The sequence below is a fragment of the Nanorana parkeri genome, unplaced genomic scaffold (assembly GCF_000935625.1).
Source record: "Nanorana parkeri isolate BGI_ZX_2015 unplaced genomic scaffold, ASM93562v1 scaffold639, whole genome shotgun sequence".
Classification (NCBI taxonomy): Eukaryota; Metazoa; Chordata; class Amphibia; order Anura; family Dicroglossidae; genus Nanorana; species Nanorana parkeri.
In genome coordinates this window covers 509,220-532,391 of record NW_017306907.1, presented here as the reverse complement: position 1 = coordinate 532,391, position 23,172 = coordinate 509,220, and the positions used below count along the sequence as shown (strand labels likewise).

General features: G+C 40.9%; 1 protein-coding gene across 8 annotated transcripts in view; it reads left to right on the top strand.

Moving 5' to 3' along the window:
- Positions 1-23,172, top strand: part of GRIA4 (glutamate ionotropic receptor AMPA type subunit 4) — a 288,436-nt gene that overhangs the window by 88,342 nt on the left and 176,922 nt on the right. For all 8 annotated transcript variants that reach the window (XM_018563191.1, XM_018563190.1, XM_018563195.1 and 5 more), the window contains exon 3: positions 9,569-9,808. In XM_018563191.1, coding sequence (XP_018418693.1) covers positions 9,569-9,808 — 240 coding nt within the window. The remainder of the gene's footprint in view (positions 1-9,568; positions 9,809-23,172) is intronic.

The following is a 23,172-nucleotide window of genomic DNA, read 5'->3' as shown; positions in this document are numbered from 1 at the left end:
AAAGGGTGAAGAGTTTGGAGAAGGCAGGAGAAGTGAACAATCTAGGCCAAAATAGCTGAACTGGAAAGTGAGCTGAATTGGAGAATGTTTCCAAATCAGCTATGTTGGTCTAGATTGTTCACTTCTCCTGCCTTCTCCAAACTCTTCACCCTTTTGTGAATAGACCCCTATATCTTATTTGTGTATCACTCTGTCTTAGATCCTCAAATCATCTCTGAATTGGTGCTGACACTGTCTTTCCTTCTGGAGGGTGGCTACTTTTTTCCCCATGGTCCCTGTGTGTGTTGTAAAGTAGTCACCGCTCCAAGATCACTCCTGTGATGGACTACAATCTCATGTTTAGTTTACTAATCTGTATTGAGATTGTAGTCCATCATAGGAGTGAGCTTGGAGCGGTGACTACTTTACAACACACACAGGGACCATGGGGAACAAAAGTAGCCACCCTCCAGAAGGAAGGACAGTGTCAACACCAATTCAGAGATGATTTGAGGACCTTCAACTGATACACAAATAAGATACATTTTTGTTAATAGTTAGGGTACTTGAATGCATTTTTAAGATTTAACTACTGAGTTTAGTGTCACTTTAACCACCTCCTGTCCGCCGATCGTTGAAAGACGGCCAGACGGGAGTCTCCTGGATGCGGATGGGCGTCTTTAGACGTCCTTCGTGCCCGCGCCCGCTCGAGCGTGCCCCCTGGCGTGCACGAGCAGGAAAGCACCTGGATTTTAAACGGCCAGCGATGGCCGTTTACATATAAGCGGTCCGGCGTCTGTGCAGACGCCCAATCACTTGTATGATGGAAGTGAAGGTGCGCCCCCCTCCTTACCTCTGGTCGTCGCTGTCCCCGCCGCCTCGATCCCGGGCGTCCATCCATCCCGGGCGATGTGGCTCTGTGCACTGAGAACGGAGGGAGTCAGGACCAGATCTCCCTCCGCTCTCCTCCCAGTCTCTGAATGCAGGAAGTGTTGTATATTACATCACTTACGCATTCCTCTGTCACTCTCCGGTACAAAAACTGGAGAGAAGCTGATGAAGCAGATCTGTGCTTCATCAGCTTCTCTGGGGGTCCCTAGGTAACATTAGGGGTCTTAGAGACCCCTGATGTCTCCATAAAGGGGACCTGTAACTGTAATTTGTTATTACATAGGGTACTTATTAGCACCCTATGTGATAACAATAAAGTTAAGTGTAAAAAAAGTTTAAAAAAAACAATTCTCACAAAATAAATAAAAATGTACACACACAAAACAAAAAACACCACATTTTTTTTAAAGTCCCCTCACCTCCATATAGATGCGCAAAAATGCGTTAAATGCGCCTAGGCGCGAAAACGACGATTACGCCCATTACGCCACACATGTTACATATCACTGCGAACGTCGCAGTGAGAGCAATAATTTTAGGGCCATCAGTCACTGATAACACTAAACTGATGGGCGGTAAAATCTTTTAAAGCGTCGCCTATGACCAATTTTGGCTATGTTGTTTTTTTGCGATTTCGCGGGCACGCGCAAATTTAAGGCTTGACATGTTTGGTGTCTATTTACCCAACGTGATCCGCCTTTTATATTTTACCAAAAAATTTGGTAAATATAAATGTTTCCTAAAATAATAAAGGGAAAACCATTTTTTTAAAAAAATATTCGGTACTTTTTTGTTATACAGGTATTCCTCACTTAACGACCGAGTTACGTTCCTACGACCAGGTCGTTAAACGAATTGGTCGTTAAGTGAGGAACTCTATACAGTACTGTACTGCATTAGTACAGTACTGTATAGCGTTGCAGATGTACAGTACCGAACAGTGTACTGTACATCGGGCAATGAAAATACTCACCGGGACCCGCAGTGAAGATCGGAGGACGTCACTTCCCCCGGCAACACGTCGCACTGACTCTGACGCGCGAGGTCGGAGGTCGCTCGGAGGTCGGTCGTAAGTGCGAGTGGTCGCAAAACAGGTAAGTCGTTAAGCGAGGAGCATCTGTATAGTAAAATTAAAAACCCCAATGGTGATTAAATACCACCAAAAAAAAGCTCTATGTGTCCCCATAAAATGATATAAAATTCATTTCAGTACAGCTTTGCATGACGGAATAAACGTCAGCCAAAGTACTGCAGCGCTGAATGCTGAAAAATGGCCGGGACAGGAAGGGGGTGTAAATACCCCGGTCAGCAAGTGGTTAAGAAACTTATGCCAAACATGATGAAAAAAAGGTTTAGCATCTGCATGCGCTTCAATATTTTTGGGTGGGTTACAGCTGCCACAGATGATATTTTTTCAGGTGTGAAGTCTAATCATACTGAATTGTCCTGGAGCACTTACATGATACAACTGCGTTCTCCTGGCCCTTTAAGCCAGAAAACTCACCTTCATTTTTCTCTGTTCCTCTGGAGGGAATTTAGACTGCGATAGATTTGCAGTTATTTCTAAGTTATTGTCAAAGGGGACACTTGACAGATAAGCTCCATTCAGTAATGTGATGGTAGGTAGCAGATGTCAGAATATTTCTAGACAGCAGAAAGAGGATTTCCTGAAAGTGTGCAATCTTTTTAGAGACATCCTATAAGGAATTATTTATCAAAGCAGATGCATCTATAAAGACAATGTAAGGCCAATGTTTCTTCAATCAGTATCCCTGTGCCTATATTTTCCCTGGCTATATATATGTAATCAGGAAAACAGGCAAAACAAAATGTAGCATATCTTTTAAGGCACATAGTAAAAAACCTAAAAAAAAATTTGAGTAATGATATGGAGAACAGATGCGTTTAGAATTTGAGTATGAATTGTGTTTATAAACAGACTTGCAAGAGAACCAGGAACAATGGTATACAGTATGCCATAGATTTTCAAGGATGCTTAACTCAAGTGTCTAAAGGTTTCCATTTTTGTTTCTTTACCATATATTGTCCTTCCACCGCAGGAATTAGCAATGGATGGGGGTGATTGCAGAGAATCTAAACAAATTGTGTCACTACATTACATTCAGCCCCAAATTCATCACTCTTGTTTGGTAGTTCATAAATTATAAGCTGAGCTCCCAATGTTTACATAAAACATCTTTACAATGTTTATTTATTACAAATTTAGCCTTTGCAGTGGTGGTTGTAGCCCCACTACAAGGGGTCATTTTTTACATGACCTGCTTTCATTTAATGTGACATATAAATTCTTATTTTCTTATTTTAAAAAATATAAAAAAAACCTAACAAAATGTTTTTTTCCCACAGTTTTGGCAATAATAACGTGTACATAATTAGAGTAGCTAACAGAAAGTAATTCATAATAAATTATTTAATTTGTCCTGATTTATAGGGTATATCATAAGTCTAGGATTTCAGTTTATTTTGGAAGTTATAAGTCAAAATATATAAGGATTGAAATACAATTTTAGTGTGGAACAATTTTAGAATGTGGTCTGTTTGTCTCCTAACATTAATAGCCCTCTCGGCACTATATTTTTAAAATAATGTTTTATCAAACATATTTTTTTAAAACTTTTTTCACTTTTTACTTTTTTTAAAATGTTAAAAACTTTAAAAAAAAACAGTTTTTAAAACTTTTTTTTAAGTAGGGGGCACTAATTGGTTAATTTTATTTATTTACAGGGGCTTTTACTTTTGATATTGAGTATTTTGAGGAGATACTGTATTCTCCTCAGAGATACTTTGTATCACTTTTGTAATACACTGATCCGCCTTGCAGCTCTACAACACAGTGACCTGCAAGCCAGCTCAGTGGCCGTCAAAGCTCTGTGATCACAGCCATTACCTATCGCATTGATCACAGTGCCTGGACCCCTAATTTGCTGTTGAGGGTCTGCCTCGGACACCGAGGGACCCAGCAACAGTATTAACTCAATGAGCGCCGGTCCCTTTACGGACCAGCGTTCATTTTACCGTATGACAGGATTACTCAGTCTCAGTCTTTAAAGAACTGAAAGACTGTGACAGCATAACTCCGTCATCGGTCGGGAAGGGGTTACATTCTGACCAGTACTATGTATTCTGGTGTATAAACAGTAGTACTGTGACAATGTATTGTGTTGTGTGTCAGCTGAAAACCTTTATTGTACTCCAGGCTTTGCTCATGCACATAAAGTTTATACTATAATCTACAATACCATGCAAAATTATTTGTTGGTCCTCATTTATAGCTCTATAAGATGGGCATTTTCTCAGTTCCATATGCATGTTTGCACTTTTTCAACCTCAATAGTAACATCATACTTCCCAGCTTTCTGAGATGAGAAAGAGGGACACCTTTTAGCACAATGTATTTAGGCAATGGACATACAGCTGCCATTCCCTAAGTTATGTGAACCATTAATAATGAACATTGATTGCTTAAACCCTAAATATTTTTCCCCCTACCATTACTTTTCCTTTAAATTAGCTTTTTGAAATTGTAATCGAGATAATTAAGTGATATTATAAAGGTTTTAGTGCAGAATACCACTTTTGGTAGGTAAATAGAACCTTTTCATAGATATCTGTACATCAGACCAAAAAGGGGGACAACTGCATAAGGAAGAGGAACAGAGGGATCTGGTTCTAACACGGGAACAGTCCCTCCAAAAGCGGGACAGTTGGGAGATATGGGGAACATTTTTTTACAGGTTTTGCTTAAATTGAGTTTACATTATGGTGGCTTTTATTTCTGTAGATAGACGCCTTATTGTGTTAGTCAGGTACACTCTTTGCAAATGTCAACTCTTACAGACTGACAGCACAGTTTACAGATCATGTAGCATAGTTCTGTAACTTAACTGAAGGTGTAAATTCCCATAAGACCCTCCTTTATGTTGCCTTTCCATAAATTGGGGAATATTCTGGACTTTCAATAATTAGGGTCCCTGCAACACACACACACACCTATAAATGAAATGGTGTGTTACACTGGAGGCTACTCTTCAATGCACACATTTAGGGTGTTATTGACACAGCGAGCCGAAGAATCAGCGGTAGCTCCAGCTGTTCCTTAGGCTAGCTTCGGTTGCGGGAGCCCTTCTGTTCAGTCGAACCGAAGGGCTGCTGTACAAGCTATTCACTAAAGCCCGTGCAGCTCCCGAAGGCGGCCGAGCAGCAACAGCCGAGCCAAAGGCATATGCTTCGGCTCGACTGAGCCGTAGTGACAGCTGAAGCGGGGCGAAAAACCCGCCGAATCTCTCGCAAATGACAGCTTGGCGGAGCCAGACGTGATCTCACGGCTGGCTCTACCCAGTTGTAATGACAGTTGTAATTTTCTTTTTTGTATCTTTATTTTTTTACATTTATTATTTATTTACATTTTTAAACATTTTGTTTCTACTGTCTTTTCAACTTTTTTCATTGATTTCCTTTTCTGCTCGGTACCATAGAGGTACCGAGTAGAATAGCCATTCACTCACTACCGTTCGGCCCCAGATGTTGGATCGGCTGAGTTGAAGTCCTTCGGGTCAGCCGAACATGCAGAGCACTGAAGTGCAGCCGAAGGTCGTCTGATTTCAGACGATGTACGGCTGAAATCAGCTGTGCAAGCTTGAAGTGAATAACCTTCACTTCGGGTGGGTTATTCACTCGGCTGCCTTCAGATGACCAGCAAAACGTCTTCAAGAAAAATACAACAAGTCCAGTTGCCTTGATTTTTTTTTTTTTACACATACAAGTTTAAAATGGCATTCCTGCCATCATCAGCTGCACTGTGTCACAGTTTGTCACGATTTTTTGACTTGCAGTATTGGCCATTTCATTTAGTGCATGCATTTAATTGTATGCTGCCGCAAACTGTTAGGGGCCCCTGCCAGATAGTCCTATTTTCTGCTTTAAGCTATAGCAGTTAGACCTGCCTTCCATTACTGTGGCCACCCAAAATTCCTAAATATTTTATTTATAAAACATTAACTTTTTTAACAGTTGATGTGGCATATTGTGGGCTTTGCTGATTGGGAAGCCCACCGGTCGAATTTTAGATGAGTCAGCAGGAGTTGGCTGGAATTCGACTAGTGTATGCAGGGGTGTTCCTAGACTTTTTGCCACCTGAGCAAGGGGGCAAAAAGGTTGCTGGTGGTGAACATTAAGGGGGGTGGGTGGTCTATGGTGTTGGTTGTTGGCGCTGGTGGTAGACAATACTGGGGGGGGGTGGATGGGTGAAGGGGAGTGCTGGTGGTACACCCTACCATGTGGGGGGGGGAAGGTGCTGGTGGTGCACGGTACCTCTGGCTCCAGCTCTGTCCAGTGCCCCGCCCAGCTCACTGACATGAGATGTTGCCAGGAGATAGGCAGGGCTTCGGCCAGAGCATCCCAGGTTGCTAAGCACTCTAGGCAACCTGGGACACTCTGTCCGGAAAGGGGGCATCAGGCACACCTGCTGCACCCCCCCCACGTGACCCAATGAGGTGCCGCATGAGGCATCCGCCTGTAGCTGCCTTATTAAAGGGACAGTCCTGAGTGTATGGCCAACTTTCTATACAATTTAATTCAGATGCAATTTAACCATAATCAATGTCGTATAAAGTCAGTCACTTTGTTTTGGCAAACTACTTTTTAGGCAAGGCTTGAAGCTACTTTGCATACAATGTTGTGCTTTACAACTTCTCTTACCACCTTGTGTAAGCAAGGCTTCAGTAGACTCCAATGGAGATGGTGATTGAACCAGTGAGCACTGACCAGCATTTCCACAGGCTCAGATTCAGGGCAGTTGATAAATGTTTGAGCAGAATGTAGTTGGATTTCTTGAATAGGTTAAATGCAAAAATGTCTTGCTTAATTAGAATATACCTTTAAAACGTCTCATTAATAGTATTCTAATCCTCTGCTTTATCCTGCACTATTTAAAAAAAATGACATGATACTTCATATGTAGCCTGTTAGAACATCCTAACTAACATTATTTATGCCACGTTATTTTGTTTCAGAATTTAAATTCAAACTCACAGGCAAATATTTTATTTATCACAGATAACAAATAATTTATGCATTTTCTTTTTAATTGGAATATGCTACACAAATACAACCCCCTCCTAATTAAAATGAGATAGACATTGGTATTTAAATCTCAGCTGGTGGTTCGGCAATTCTTCAATGTTTCATGATTAGGAAAAACTGAAAAAGTAATTTTGATACATGAATCCATTTGTGGCTTCCTGTCTTAATACGTTAATATTATGTATTTGTTGTATTGCGGCAGCGTTTGTTTTAATTATTTGTGTAAATGTTTATTTCAGTAAGAATATAATTCCATTACCGGCCATAACAAGGGAAAATGTTTAGAAGGATTGTGACACGTTGTGAGTTTTTACTTGTGATTTGATCACAGTTCTAGGAGGGAATAGGGATTATACACAAGGGGAAGACAAAATAACACAACATGAAACAGTAGTTTAAAGGAGTTAAACCCTTCACTGCCAGGCCCTGCCTCCTATTTTTCACCTTAAGCCGAACCATTGTTTCAACTTTTATTATTTGCTGCTATTTTCACAGTTGTCATTTACACTTTGAAAGTTAGTAAAAGACACCCCTGAGCGATATATTTTCTGAAAGCACAGGACCTGTAGAATAAAAGACGGTGCTAATAATTTTCTACACCCCATGATAATTGCGTAAATGTTTATCAAATCCGAATTTTCAATTAAAATGCACTAAAATCAATATTAGCGCACACAAACACAACATAATTCCCAAAATTCTCACTACATCGAAGTGTTAAAACAGTATCGACTTAGTAAAAAACAAATATTTGTCATTTTTAAATTGCAAAATGGCGGTCCAATCAAAATTTATAGTAACTTGTGACAAAGTGGGGTTGATTTACTAAAGGCAAAAAGGCGGTTAACAATGCAAGGGACTTTGCACATTGCAGGGGATGTTTCCCTTAGCTTGGTGAATGTGGTAAAATTTTGCTTTGCAAAGAATACCCAGTCATCGCAAGTACGATCTGCCTGTCCAAGATAGGCAGATTGTACGTTATTTTAATTACCTTACAACCATCGCAAGACTAAAGTCTTGCGATGGTTGTAAGGTGTGTGCCCAGCCTTATTTTGCCCACCTACTGCTGTGGATCTCATAAACAGAAACCTGATTTTTAACTTCTTTTCCTCTGTAGCATAAACTGCGTTTTTCTAAAATGAGCTGATTGGTGATGTTTTCTGGGGGGATCACCTTTTTCAACAGACTGCATTTTGGTATTTCAGACCCCACCTCATCTGTGCTTGTGTTACATTACCTAACTGCCTATGGTAAGGCTAAAGCTAGCCATACACAGTTAGAATTTTGTTGATTTGATTTTATAATAGTTGATGGGGAAAAATTGACAATCATTTTTGATTATAGTGATTAGAAAAATCGAAGGACCAGGTTGGAGAACTTTTCTTGCTTCTTATCTGAACACATTAAATTCTGACTGCTAATGTGGTCATCAGTTGGGAAAAATTGTACTTATTGTAATGCCCATGTCCTAGAACATTTGTGGTCATGAACATTCGTTCGGTAAAAAATTACGTGTGGTATAGGAATGTATGAAAGAGCAATACAAACAAAGGTTTGTTTATAGAGTATGCAAAGTTAGATTCATAAGTAAATTCTATAATATACAATATCCATATTATAGCCACTGCAACCTCATGGCCTGATGAACATAAAACATATATAGAAATATACTGCTAAATATGCAATATACTATAAATCAACTTTACTTTGCATTATTCTTTCATTGATTTCATCAGCAATAAAAGAAACATGTTTATCATGTCTGCAATTCCATTCAAGTAGCTGATCTGGATACAATTTTTTAAGGGCTTTTGAGCTAAATTAGTTGACTCGATGATGGTATGGTTGAATGCCCTGACTAATGATTTTTCAGAATTTCATATGAACATTTGAACGAAATTCTAACCATGTATGGCCAGATTAAGGCTTAAACTGCAAGGGATACCTTAAACCACTCAATTAAAGTCATCCACAGTTGATTGTGATTTGTCTCCTTTATTCAGTTCCCTAGTGGACCTCTAAAAGTTTGCATGTAGCCACAAAGTCATGAAGTGCAACTGTGCGTGATTATGTGTGATTAATTGAGGATGATTGCAACTACCTTGATCATCTAGCGATCACTAAAAGTGAATGATTGTGATTAATCAGGATAATCCACAATCAGATACAGGCAGTTTTTAATTATGCAGCTCAAGTGGATGGAAATAACTATTTAAGTTAAAGATAGAAGTCCTTATATTGATTCTTGTTCCAGGTCAGTGATTTAGAGCAGTGCAGGTCAGAATGACAGTCAGTCAAGTAGGATTTTTAGAAGTAGAGTTCAACAAAAGCCTTCATGTTTATCTTATCACAGGTTTATTTTAACATTTGAGTGACTGTTGTCAAAAATCTCATACAAATGTGCCTGGGTCCTTATTGCCCTACCAAGCCAGGAAGGGTAGGAGGCCATCCAGCTTTATAGGCTGAGGAGAAGCTGCACTAGTGAACCCAGGGCAATTCCACTTTTGTTTGCAATGCATTGCCACATCTGATCTTTTTAAGCACAACGTATGTCCTTTTATTGCATTCTAAACCATTTTTATATCTCTCTTTGCAGTTTGCTCTCAGTATTCAAGAGGAGTGTTTGCCATCTTTGGGCTGTATGACAAGAGATCGGTACACACCCTGACCTCATTCTGCAGTGCTTTGCACATTTCCCTCATCACCCCCAGTTTCCCAACAGAAGGTGAAAGTCAGTTCGTGTTGCAGCTGAGACCATCATTACGGGGAGCACTGCTAAGTCTACTAGATCATTATGGATGGAACCATTATGTATTTCTATATGACACAGACAGAGGTAAGTACTAGAACAATTTTCCTTCACATTGTTATGTACATGTGTCTTGTGAGTTGCCATTTTTCTTTGTTCAGTGTTGTTTTCTTTTCTCTTTTTAAAAAAAGTGGTGTGGTTGGGCAGTTTTTATTTTGTGATCTATTTTTAGGGGTTTAGGTAGATAAACAAAGTTCATAGGAAACATAGGGGTCTATTCACCAAGCTGAGCCGAGTGAAAGACTGACCTGAAGTGAAGTGGGCCGAACACTGTTCGGCTATTTACTTCAGGCTGGTATGGCTGATTTCAGCCGTATATCGGCTGAATTCAGCCATACATCGGGTGGCTTCACGTGGCTTCGGGTCGGCCGAACATGAACAGCATGTTTGGCCAACCCGAAGTGCAGGAGGAGTTCAACTCAGCCGATCCAACATCTGGATCGGCTAAGCCGAAATTCCGGCAGGCTACTCGCTGCTGTTCGGTCTATTCTTATAGATGCCGAACAGCAGTGAGTGAATAGCCGAATGCCGCTCAGCGGCATTCGGCTCGGCTGTTCTGCTCGGTCCCTCAGAGGGACCGAGCAGAACAGAAAAATAGTTTAAAAAGTCCCAAAAAGTAAATAGAAAACCATTATGCGGAGCTAGCAATGACAGCTAGCTCCGCCCCAATAGTTTTCTATTGGCCGGCGGTTCTGCTGCCGTCAAAAAAAAAAAAGTCTCCCGCTCCTGGCCGCCAGGAGAGAAACACTGATTTTTTTTTCTTTATTATGACACGGAGCCGTGTCAGAATAGAAAAAAATATGTTTTTTTGCCCGTAGAAATGCATTGCTAGATTCCTATTGGCTATTTCAATTTGCAATAGCCAATAGGAATCTAGCAATGCATTCCTATAGGTAAACATTTTTTTTTTCTATTCTGATCATGGCTGGCTCCGCCCAGCTGTCAGAAGCAGGCTGTCAGCCGGCCAATGGACGGCCGCTCGGCCAGCTTCTGCTTTCAGCGTGGCTCAGCCGAGCTGAGGCACATGCCTTCGGCTCGACTGAGCCGCTCGGCTAAGTTCGGGAGCTGTACGAAGGATCGGCCAAAGCTACGGCTAGATCCTTCGGCTGCTTCGTAAATAGACCCCATAGTGTGACTGGAGTAGTGTGGTAGTGTGTTTTGGCTCCAGTTAGGTTTTTGAAGGTCTCTGGGAAACTGTTTGGTAGATGTCCTGCTCTGAATGACTGTGAGAGCTATAATGGCTTGGAAGGAGACTCAACCCGGCACCACTTCAGTCTAAATGAATTACATGTTGGTGAAGTTCTTCTCAAGCTATATCTAAAGCCAAAACATTTTGGTAGTTTAGAATAGAGTAGCAAATGGTTAAAACCTTTTCAGGCTTTTTTTTACTCAGTGAAAACATGTTCCTGAGTGCAAATCTTCAGCCAGTAGAAAAAGTCATCATTTGAGTCTGATGGTTTGGGTCTAGGAGCTCACTACAAAACAAAACAGGGACAACCCCCAAGAAGTGGAGGTCAAACCAAATCAAGCAAATTGAAGTTTGGCTAAAGTGATCACCAAACAAAAGAAGAGTCCCATATTTTGTTTTATTTCTATAAGTGACAACAAGAAAACAAAAGACAATGCATCTCAGGGACCACAAATTCCCCTTAATTTGGGCTACAATCAATGTATCAAAGTGTATATTGGACTTAAAACACAGAGCTCCTGGGCATTCTGGTGTATGGCAGGAGAAGTTTAGAACAACAGTCAATGAGCAAGTGCACCAGCATCAGTGGTAAAATAATGGAGCCTATTCCCTAATATTATACCACTGATGTTAGAACAATTGTTCATTGACTGTTTTTCCAAACATCTTCTGCCAGTGACTGGTATGATCAGGAGCTCTGTGTTTTGAATGGCAGAAGATGTTTGCCTTAGCTTAGTGAATGAGGGGAAGCTCTGCTAACTTCCATCACCCAATCATGTGCAAGCAAAAATACAGTTGTTTTTTCTTTTTCTTTTCCTTGCACATGATTGGGTATTCTTTGCAATGGAAAATTGACCACATTCACCAAGCTAAGTGAAAATTCCCCTGTGAAGGGCAAATTCCCTTGCAAAGTGAACAGTTTATGAGCCTTTAGTAAATCAACATTATAGTCTTAAGCCCTAATGAAGGGCAATTTGTGTCCCCAAGAAACGTGTTGGCTGTCTCTGTTTTCTTGGCGCCACTCGTGGAAGAAAAAAATAAAACCTTTGAACTCTTTAGACATTTCTTTGATGCTCATTTCAACTAGATGTTAAATATATTTACTGTCTGTGTCCCATTTGAGAGCTTTTCCTTCACCTTCTGTATCAGAGACACAGCAGGAAGTAAGAGTAAATCTCTCTAAAGTGAAGGAAATCTTCTCTTTGCTACAGTTGCTAGATGAACAAGTGTCCTTATTGGAAGATTTTCTCTCCTGTTTCCTCCCTTCCTGTAGTGGTGACAACTCAACATTTTTGGATTTTCAGTCCAAGTGACATGATTCACTAGGATGATTAGAGAGGGTAAACCTCTGCAACAAAAACATAGACAGCAGTAACAATCTGACAGGGGTTTTAACCCTTCTAAAAGGGAAAATGGCTTTAGATATATGTTTAGAGGCCAGTGATCTATGTTCATTGATGTACAATCTAAATTATGTACAGATTCAAACTCAACTATTACAAAAAGCCTTGATGAATCAATCTGATCCAGGAACTTCTTAATATATTTTATATATGTTTTACCTATTTATACTATAGGAGTATAATTAATTTCTACTTTATTTATATTTAATAACATACATCCCAAATTTCTGTGCACAGATCCCCTTCTGATCGGAATGGATGTGACCGTTGGTGACATCCGTGTCTGTGCAGCTCTTTCCTCCATCTTCCAATGGAGAAAAAAACCTGACATTACCAGATCTATGGTAGAACACGGGCAGCCACATCTAAACAGGTGGGCATCCTTTTACATCCGGTTACCCCCAATCCAGCACAATGAGGTCCGGCGAAACAGATTTATGATCCATTTAATTTTCCCCAGACCTGGCTAGAGTCAGGTGTAACCTGATATAAATGGACGCTGTTTATATCTGGGTGCCCATTGGATGAGGTCTGCCTGAAAAACTGCCAGGTGGACCTTATCAGAAAGCCCATGTGAAAGGGGCCTAGAATATTTAGTAGCTAAATAGTACCTTTTCTATACATCAGACCAAAAAGAGGGATATCAGAGAAGGAAAGATGGACTGAGTGATTTGGTTCCAAAAGCGAGACAGTCCCTACAAATAAGTGACAGTTGGGAGCTCTGTAAAAAGCTTTCGAGGATTCCAAGCTGAAAAAAAACTAAATAGAGAAAAAAAAGTTTGTAATGAAAAAGTTAAATTGATAAATTCTATACAAAATGTAATATGTAAATCCAGCCAATGAATAAGGAGAGTTATGTTCGACCCATATGACCTTGTTCAGGACCTGTTGTTCCTTTAGCACCCTGTTCTTACACAGCATGATATGACTCTTCTTGCTACAAATCATTACAACAATAATACAACAAATGAATACAGGGGAGGCTGCAAAACTAAATCTGTAGCTTGGATTGTGTTCAGTTTTCCTTCAGGCCAGCACTGTTCACGAGAAGTACCTGCAAGCTACAAAGCTGCCAGTTATTCACAGCCATGCAGGAGTTAGAAACATTTGAAGCATCTGTCTTTGAAATCAGTAATTATAGGGGCACCTATACCAGAATGTTGTAATTCACCGAGCTAACGTTTATAGGAATATTGTCTCTCCAAAAGCAGACAGGATTACTGGAGGGAAAATTGGAAGACAGGCTTCAGAGGGAATGTTATGTTCCGTACCAGGTTGTCATAACCCGTGGGAAATAACCCGGTAATAATCCCACAAATTGCTCTGTTATAATATGATCCCTTTGATTTTGTAGAATCTATGTTCTGATTACGTTTAAGGCTTGCAGGTTCCTCTGGAGACACTTGATTTATATGTCAATAACACAACTACCATAGACATCTCATTTATTGGTACTATATATTTTATTGCCAACTTAAAATGGTTAATTCAGGGCTGGGGTTGTATACTGCTTTTGTTTTATAATCCAAATAAGAAATGAAAAAGTAAACGTGGCTCTTGTCAACACAGCTACAGTTCATATGCTGATATATGGGGGCTTTTTACCAACCAAAACAATTGCAGAGATAACAGAGGAGTGCATTTATAAATAGTTTGCAGAGCCATTCACTCTGATAAACTCTGTAAAGCTTTGTTCTGTGTGAATGGGGGCAAAAATGAACATTTTTAGTATATTTTCTTTTCAAGTTGAATGTAATATCGGGAAAATACAGCATTATGGCCGGTAGATGGAACCGAGGAGCATTGGAAAGAAGTATGTTCCTCAGTTCCGTCTAGTGACCGCAATGCAGTATTTTCCTAATATTACTTTCATCTGGAAAGAAAATATACAGTAAACTCTCAGTTACCCAGCACCCAAGGGGAATGATAGATGCCGGATAACTGTAGTTTCTATTTGCTTGAGAGTTATCATTAACTCTCAAACAACAACCCTAAAATTGGTGGAGAAAAGATTTAACCACAAAGGGCGTAGTAGCTTCTTTTCAGTCAGAGTGGTTACATTTTGGAACTCTTTGCCACAAGCAGTGGTATCAGCAGAGAGTATTGAATCATTCAAAAATCAATTAGATACCTTCATAAGAGACCGTAACATACAGGGGTACAGGTACTCTTAAAAACTAAGACCACACAGGGACTCATATACATACAGAAAATTCAAAAAAGGTCACAAGCACTCCAGCATGTAGAAAAGGCAATGTTTATTGACTTCACAAGTGTCACATCATCAGAGCGACGATACACACGCATGCACGTACTCACAAACACACACATACACACAAAGGTTGAACATGATGGACCTGTGTCTTTATTCAACCTCAAAAACTATATAACCCCTCCTTCCCTGCCCCATTTATCTGCTGGCTAGATTCTGCTATTGGCTATTTCGAATTGCCATAGCCATTAGCAGGCTGGCTATTGGACATGACCGCTGCCCGTTGTTTACATTCACCTGGCAGCTGAAAAATCTATCCATGGGCCGCAGCAAGATGTAAACAGAGAATTTCATTAGCAACTAAATACTTTTAGTTGCTAACAACATTTTTCAGTGTGCACATGTCTAACAAGCAACTGGCAAAACAATAATGACATTTGTCCTCGATTTAATTTTTTTCCCTGGTTGCTTGAATGCCGGATAATGGGGAGTTTACTGTATTAAGAACGGTCATTTTTGCCTCCAATTGCAAAGAAGGAATGTTCACATACAGGTCTATTCACAAAAGGGTGAAGAGCTTGGAGAAGGCAGGAGAAGGGAACAATCTAGGCCAAAATAGCCGATTTGGAAAAGTTCTCCAATTCAGATCACTTTCCAGTTCAGCTATGTTGTCCTAGATTGTTCCCTTCTCCTGCCTTCTCCAAACTCTTCACCCTTTTGTGAATAGACCCCATAGTTTTGCAGCATGAATTGTTTATAAATACACCCCATATTGTTATAATCTGTCACAACTGCCCCAACACCTTTAGAAGTGACTTTCAGAAGAGTATTGAAATGCACATTTACCTTCTAAATGGTTTGCATTTCTGTGCATTCAGTCCTAAGGTTTACACAGCCCTGTCGCACAGGCAGGAGAATGACACTACTTCTTCTTATAGAGTGGTGTCACCCTGCTCATAAAAGAGCAGCGGCAGATTGATATGGCCACCTCTTTGTTCTCTTCTCCTATCAGCTTACTTCTTGGTAGCACATGTGCATGCAGTGCAGCTGATTGGTTCCTAGTACTGGTCCTCCCTCAGCCAGTATGAGTGCTGCTCAACAGGGAATTACAAAAGGCTAATACCAAGGCAGATTTCAGTATTTACACTAGCTGCATGAATGAATATAAAGTATAACTAACTCCCCCCCAAACAAATATATATAATGCAGCTTATCAATCCTGCCAGTTTGGTGGCATCATTAGTTTTCATTTGCACAGAATGAACTGTGACAAAGATTTGCAGTGTGAATGGATCTGTGAATTGTTTATGAAAAAGACCCCCAAGTAGCTGCAGTAGCAAGAGATGTACAGTTTTACTAACATGTGACAAAGTTGCAAAACTGGGTTCAGGTGTTAAGGTTTATTTTACTTTCTGTCTGTCATTAAGGGCTTAAAAAACAACGTAAGAATGATTTCGGGAGGCAAGTTTGGCAGAAGGTTATTGTCAATGTAACTGACACATACTGATGCTGCTAAATATGGTCTGGGCATTAACGCATCAATGGACATTGAACATTAACCTACATGTTATAGAACGTAGATACAAGGTAAAGCTATTTTAACTTTAGCTCAGTTGCAGCACCTTCTGTACTTAGCTAGCTGTTTACCGGCTGACTTGTTGCTTTGAGTTGCTCTTTAACAAATTCACTTAAAGTATAGGTTGTTGTTTTTGCTGCTGTCTTGTAACATGTAAGCAGCAAATAAAAATGCTGCATTTTACATATTAAACAGCGATGTCATTCGTTTCTCCAGAAAGCATATGCTTCACTGTCATTTGTTGCATTCACATGTAAAATGGCTGCTTCATGCGGTATTTGTTACTGGACTCTAATCATTCGGATGAGATTTATTTGCCATGCAAAATTAATTGAAATTGAACGATGCAACAAATGTAATTAGAAATGGATGCATACTTTTTATTATATTGATCTTTATGTTGTTCTTGAAGGAATGCTAAAGACTGCAGACGTTACTGTGTGCTTATAGGCATTTGTATAAGCAATGTTAAAATTATTCATTGATATGGCATGAACATAATAGCAGACGTTATCTGAAAGTCATTTTGTCCATAAACAATATTTGATTTCTTTACAGTAACCAGTTTGTGGCCCTTTTATGACCTGAGAAATTCTATTGGTTAATGGTCCTTTCCATCATAAGGATGGACCAGTAGCGAGGTGGAGGGGATAGGTGGGGTACTGTTTTCAATCATGTGGATGGACCAGTAACAAGGTGGAGGGGATAGGAGGGGTAGTGCTCTGATCATAAGGATGGACCAGTAGAGAGGTGGAGGGGATAAGAGGGGTAGTGCTTTTCACTATAAGGATGGACGAGTAGTGAGGAGCAGGGGATAGAAGGAGTAGTGCTGTGCATCATAAGGATGGACCTGTAGTGAGAAGCAGGGGATAGGGGGAGTAGTGCTTTTCATCATAAGGATGAACCTGTAGTGAGGAGCAGGGGATAGGAGGGGTAGTGCTTTTTATTATAAGGATGGACCAATAGTAAGGTGCAGGGGATTGGAGGAGTACTGCTTTTCATCATAAAGATGGACCTGTAGTGATCACAGGGGATAAGAGGAGTAGTGTTTTCTATCATAAGGATGTATCAGCAAGGCGCAGGGGTATGTGGGGCTAAGTTTAGGAGCTTTGTTTTAGCTAAGAAACCTTGACTTATCCATCCAGGCTGATAAATCCTCCCCACCCACAAGGTCCTATCATGTGACAACCTTATTGCCATGGCAGTATAAGTTTAAATCACTCCCATCTGACTGGTCAGTAAATGTATCAAACATAGATATCTCCGGTGTGATACAGCATGTGTGCAGTTTAATATGTACATAAACTTTAAAATGTTATTTAGAGTTCACACAGTATATCTAACTGTATAATATTCTAATTGATATTTAGAGTATATAGCCCAAAACCAGACTAAGGGGCTCATTTATAATGGATAGTAGATATCGCTCTTCGCTTTGTTTCATGCACCAATACGGTACACACACCATGGCCCATGCAGGCCTTTTCTCTCATTGAAACATACTGGTTTGTACTGTGCTCCACCAATTCCACAGTCCCGGACGCAGAGTCCCAGAGCACTGAGTATCAGGGCACAGAGGAGTCCCGCAGAGCAGAGTCCCAGAGCACAGAGTCCCGGAGCGCAGAGTCCCGGAGCGCAGAATCCCGGAGCGCAGAGTCCCGAAGCACAAAGTCCTGGAGGTGGCAGAGCACATTTGCATAGTACTTGCTGTGTTTTATGACTGTGTGGTGTGGTGTGTTCATACCACTACTTTTTAAATAAGTTGGGGGGTGGGAGTACCTTGCCTTGGTGTGCCTGTGTGTTAGTTTAGACTCACATACAGCTTACTAGCAAACACAAGGGAGGCTTCATAGGACCCTGCAAGGGAAATGAGCCCCCCTTAAACAAGATATCAGGACCAGTGCTTAGGGGTCCAGCTGATTCTGCAGGAAGCTAAAACTTTTAAACATCAAGGAGCAGCCTCCATTGTAAGTGGTTTCATCAGCATTTGATGCATTTTGACCCTGCCCCATTCTATTCACAACTACAAACACAAGTCTGACTTTAACAAGCAGCAGTACCCCTCTGCCAGTCAGCTCTTCTCTTACAAGTACCCCTGGCTGAGACAATGTGTGCTCCAGAGGCCTAGAAGATATTATTCACCAAGCACCCCACTTAGTTTAAAATACTTCCCAGGTATTTTTCGATAGATTCCACTGAACATATAACACAACAGTGACTGAACCTTTGTGGTTGTCACCGGGGGACGGCCTCACCACATTCCAATTTTTCAGAACAAGTGATAAAATCCCTTTAAGGGATGGCAGTCAGTATGTATGAAACGGTTTTTGCATCATAATAAATCTTTATTAGCATCTGACATGACTGGCATTATATAAACCAAATAGCATGAAAGGATAATAGAGCTGATTAATGAATATTTTCTTAGAGTCTGCATTCACAGTGCTTAGAACACGAAAAATGGAGGCTATGCAGTCTCGGCAGCTCCCAGGTCTTTTGGGAACAAATCCGCAGACCGCGACGCACACCTCGGTAATACAATTCAGCACTTCTTTATCTAGAGTGATTTATGTGGAATAGTATTTTTCAAAAGGTTACGTGTCAGCTATATAGCAGATGGTCATATTTTTGTTCATCATTTAACATTGCTGAGCAGCAGCTGGACAAATGGGCAGCAATGCTTTAAGGCATGCAGGCACCAAATCATTTATTTCATTATAGTACATAACTGAAGTACTTTAATAGCGCTGGCATGTTTATCTGTGGTAATTGGGCATTTTGTGCTTTCCATTTGGTTAACATTTACATATTGGGGGATAAATAATTTTGTGACCTTAAAAAAGAACTCCAGCCAAAAGCCACAAGATAAAACTGGATAGTTTATTCAACGATACAATAACATAACCTGCTTTTGATGCAATATTCAGCTTCAGTCCTGAGCTTTCCCCTGCAATGTTTTTATCTGCCCGTAGATGTCTTCATTCTGATGGCCAGCATCATTCAACCTACTTCCTTTGAGCCCAGGTCCTCCTGGCCCCATCCCAGCCTGTGATTGGACAGTAAAAGCGTAGCAACCGAGTGATGAGTTGATCCCTCTGTCACTCTGCTTTCTCTTCCTATAAGCATGTTCTGCTGACACAGTGACTTCCGGCATCTTGTAACCTCCAGCTAAGAATTATTTTTGGTTATTATGCCATCTCTGATTCCTACCAGTTGCAATACCTGAGCCCTGAAGAAGGGGGATTTTTTGGGGGGCACCTGAAATATGTTGGCTGTTTTGTTTTATCCTGTTGATATTAAAGGAATTTGGACTCTTGAACCTTTTTTTTTGGCACTCTCATTGGACTTTCTACTTAAGCATGTTTCTTGTTATATCTGTAAAAAATAAGTCAAGGCAACTGGACTTGCTGTATGTCGGTGAAACACAACAGCAGCTACACCAGCGCATGGCACAGCATAGAAGAGCCAAACCCTCTGGTCAGGATTCAGCAGTGTAACTGCATCTAAAGGAGAAAGGTCACTCCTTTGAAGACAGTCAAGTACGCATCCTAGACAGGGAGGAGGACTGGTTAAAAGAGGTGTGAAAGATGCCATTTATGTAAAAATGGAGAAGCCGAGCTTGAATAGAGGTGGGGGGTGAGACATCTATTGTCTGCCACATACGATGCTGTTTAACACCTCTCTCTGGTGGGCTAATAACACCTCCTAGACTCCAATTATGCAAATGGCATCAACACCTTGTTGCAATTAACAGATTATGTGGATTGGAGCAAAATTCACGATATTTATTCCCAGAGAATTTTTGTACAAGTCATTCTGAATTGAGAAAGCTGGTCGGATGTCCAGTGAAACGTCTTCAAGAAAAATACAGAAAGTCCAGTTGCCTGGAAAGACATCAGAACCTGTATCTCTCCCATGACAAGTGCACTTTAAAGAGAACTCGTCACAAACCTAGATAATTTAAACCAGTGGTTCTCAACCTGTGTAACCTCGGGACCCACAATTATGCTTGGTCATTAAGTCGCGACCCAAGTCGCACTGCAAAGAAACCAAGTAATTGCGGTACCGCGCATTCCGGTGCGGGCTATTAAACTGTAGGCGTGAGCTGTGTTTGGGGTGCCATTCAAATGAATGGCAACACAATGCACCTCCCACACCAGAACGCTTAGTAGATGTGATTGCATGGTACAGTGCGATAATCGCACAGGACTGTTCGATTGAACCACACACAACCACAGACACAATCTCACACGCTCACAAACATTCTCAACCACACATACTCACTCGTCCAAAAATTAAAAAAAAAACAGTCATTTTTTTTAAAATCTACCCAGTCTCCCTACCTTACGAAAACTGGAGTAGATCCCCAGCCTGGGGTCCAATTGTGGGCTGCTGTGCTGTGATGGCACTACATCCATATGTGCATTGCTTGTACAACTCCTTTGCATGCCCTGTAGAGGTGGCGGGAGCCAGAATGTGACGTCATTCTGGTCCATGCACCTCTACAGGACATGAGAGGGAGCTGTAAGCAATGCACGTATGGATGGAGCTCCCTTGTGACCATACCCCCAGCTCACCCCACCTCAAGCTGAGACTCGCCACCGGGCAGCATATTTTTAATGGCTGCTTGGCGCGAGAACTGACAGTGCTGCACTAGGGGGAGGCTGGGAAGCCTCTCACCTAGAAAAGTAGAAGGCATGTGGCAACCCACTGAACACAGGGTTACGAGCCACTTTTGGGTCATGACCCAGCAGTTGAGAACAAGGATTTAAACTAAGCATTTGATGGAAAAAAGCATGAGCAACTGCTACAGTATATGTATGTTAGTGTAGGATTAATAGTCAGGATCATGGTAGGACATGCTGGTAGGTTAATTGACCCCTGTCTAAATCGGACCTAGTATGTATGTTTGTGTATATACTGTATAGTATGATTGATTGTAAAATAAACTGGATTCGTTTTAAGAAATATATGACTAAATGTATTAGTATTTTTATAATATCTGCCTTGAGTTCAGCTTTACTAAACAAATTCTGACATTAGTGTTTGCTGTTTAGACAGAAGTATTTGACAGGAAGTGACTCACTTCCTCAGAGTGGGTTTCATTATTACGTAGATCTGAAAAATACTTGACTGATGGATTTATTAATTCTGTCCCCTTAGTGAAACTCCCAGTAAACACGCGGAATACGCAACATGGATTTTAAACGCCCACTGCTGCAATTTATTTTACATTATAAAGATTAATAGTTAAAATTCACAATAACCAGAATAAACATACCAGATAAATAATGACTGCTGGTTATGATAAAAAGGCTTTGGTGGCCATCAGCCAAGAGAAGGCTTTACTAAAATCCACCCATGTCCTCAGCCGCATTCCCACCGGCTTGAGGAAAGCTCTAGAATTGACTATTCTTTGACTTCTGAAGGGACTGATCCCCATCATTAACTGACACCAGTGGCGAGAGCACCATACCCTAAAGACCACTAACCTACCAAGCTGCCATGACAGACACATTTTACACTCCCTGTCCAAAAAATGTCACCACCTGGATTTAGCTAAAGAAATAGGTCAGAGCCATCATTAGATAATTGTTTGTGTCAAATTGTTTTTATTAAGTTTCATAAAAATATATACAAAAAAAATGGGCATATCCCCGGCCAGAAGGTTACAGTAACAAGTAGGCATTAGAGCCAAACTACCTTGAACAACAACAGCAAATTAAAAAAACAACGAGAACCCCCCAAAAAACAGGAACAGCAAGTCAGCCCGCCCCAATCCCCAAAATACACACCCCTGATGTACCTAGGAGGATGGGAAAGAGTATCTTAAATACAAATTATCAGAATAGAAGGTGCATGAGTCACCATGTCAGAGAAAGCATCTGCAAAAATGAAAAACAAAAAACAAAAGGTGATAGCCAGAGGGAAGGAGACAAATATAATGGCAACAATACTGGGTGCTTAAGATATTGGCAACAGAGTTGCCGGAAGGTGACAGGACAACCAAAGATCCCAGATATTATTGAATTTGTGGGCACAACCTCTAGATTCATAGGTAGCTTTATATAAGGGCAAGACTAAGTTGACTAGTGATTTACCAAAAGCTAAGGTAGGAGTAGCCGAGCACTTCTACTTGCGGACAATAGCTTTCATAGCATAGAATAGCAGGAGACTAAAAAGATCCTACCATTATGAGTCGGAGTCAGTGGTTCAACCAAGCCCAGGAGGCAGGTCTCCACCATAAGGGGAAGATCCACAGTAGTGAATGTAGAAATAAAATCGCAAAACTCCCGCCAGTATCCTTGTATGCTAGGGCACAACCACACCATGTGAATAAAGTCAGCCTCCACAGCTGAGCACCGCCGACAATTGGACAATTGGAGGGAACTTGTGGCTAGATCCTATGAACTCTAGTAGGAGACAAATAAACCCTGTGGAGCAGCTTGAATTGAATAGGTCTATCACTAGCGTAGACTAGATACGTTAGCGGATAATCCCATGCATCATCCCAATCCTCCGAATCAATATTCGGGGCATCTAGGAGCCATTTGGCATGACGAGTGTCCAAACCATTGTGGATAGTAAGTTGGAGGGCTTTGTAAATAGAGGACAAGGGCTTGCGCAGGTTCCCATCACGTAAGAAAGACTCCACTCCAGAAGGCACCAGAGCCGAAGGCGCAGGACCAAACTAAGTATGAAAATCGTGCCATAGCTTCAGGTACCGAAAAAAAAATGCATTGGGAAGTTGAAACTTACTTTTTAAGCTATCAAACATCAGGAGGCCATGTTCCCCCACTATATGACCAAAAGTTTTCACATCACGTGAGGCCCACAATACTGGGTCCGGAATAGTGTAAAAATGGTGTAAGGTAGGATTGCTTCAGAGAGGTACATGAGGAGAGTAGCTTGAGGAGGGGACCTCCAGTTTCCTATGCAAAACTGTCCAGGCCTTGATTGTAGCCAGCATGGTGGTCATAAGACAATAAGGTGCAGAACATCCTCGGTAAA